Source organism: Diaphorina citri, unplaced genomic scaffold (genome assembly GCF_000475195.1).
Source record: "Diaphorina citri unplaced genomic scaffold, Diaci psyllid genome assembly version 1.1 scaffold42709, whole genome shotgun sequence".
In the NCBI taxonomy this organism is placed as follows: domain Eukaryota; kingdom Metazoa; phylum Arthropoda; class Insecta; order Hemiptera; family Psyllidae; genus Diaphorina; species Diaphorina citri.
Genome location: NW_007420031.1, coordinates 1 through 540, shown reverse-complemented (window position 1 = coordinate 540; position 540 = coordinate 1). Strand labels below are relative to the sequence as shown.

Genomic DNA, 540 nt, shown 5'->3' with positions numbered 1-540 from the left:
ACAGGCAGACAGGGCAGACCGGTAGATATTCATATCAGTCGCCTCATACCATTCATCTGTCTTCTCATCATAACATTCCACATGATAAATAGTAGTCACTCCATTAAATCCTCCGATAGCAAAGATCATGTCATCTATCACTTCGATAGCAAAGTTACTCCTAGGATTATACATGTCAGGTACTTGAGACCAAGTCTTGGTCACTGGGTTATACTTCTCACCATTGCACATGCGTGACATCCCATTAAACCCGCCTATCACATAGATACACTCATGATACGCTATACAAGAGACACCACTCCGCCTATGTCGCATGGGTTCTATCAGTGTCCACTGGTTACATTCTGGATCATACACTTCACACGAGTTCAGACAGTTGTGTCCATTGAATCCTCCAGTGATGTAGATCTTCCCTTGCAAGGTAGTAGCACTCGCATCACTACGTTCTACATTCATAGGTGCTATGAGTGACCACTGGTTCTCTGTGTAGTTATATTTCTCGACAGAGTTTTGCCTCCGCTGTCCGTTGTATCCTCCCAT

The 540-nt window shown here is 44.1% G+C and overlaps 1 protein-coding gene across 1 annotated transcript; it reads right to left on the bottom strand.

Annotated features, from left to right (window-relative positions):
- Positions 1 to 6: 6 nt before the first annotated feature.
- Positions 7 to 540, bottom strand: LOC103523808 (kelch-like protein 10; the record flags this gene model as incomplete). The annotated part of the gene is made up of 1 exon (XM_008488827.1): positions 7 to 540. A coding segment is annotated over exon 1 (534 nt), but the record flags the coding sequence as incomplete, so codon positions are not given.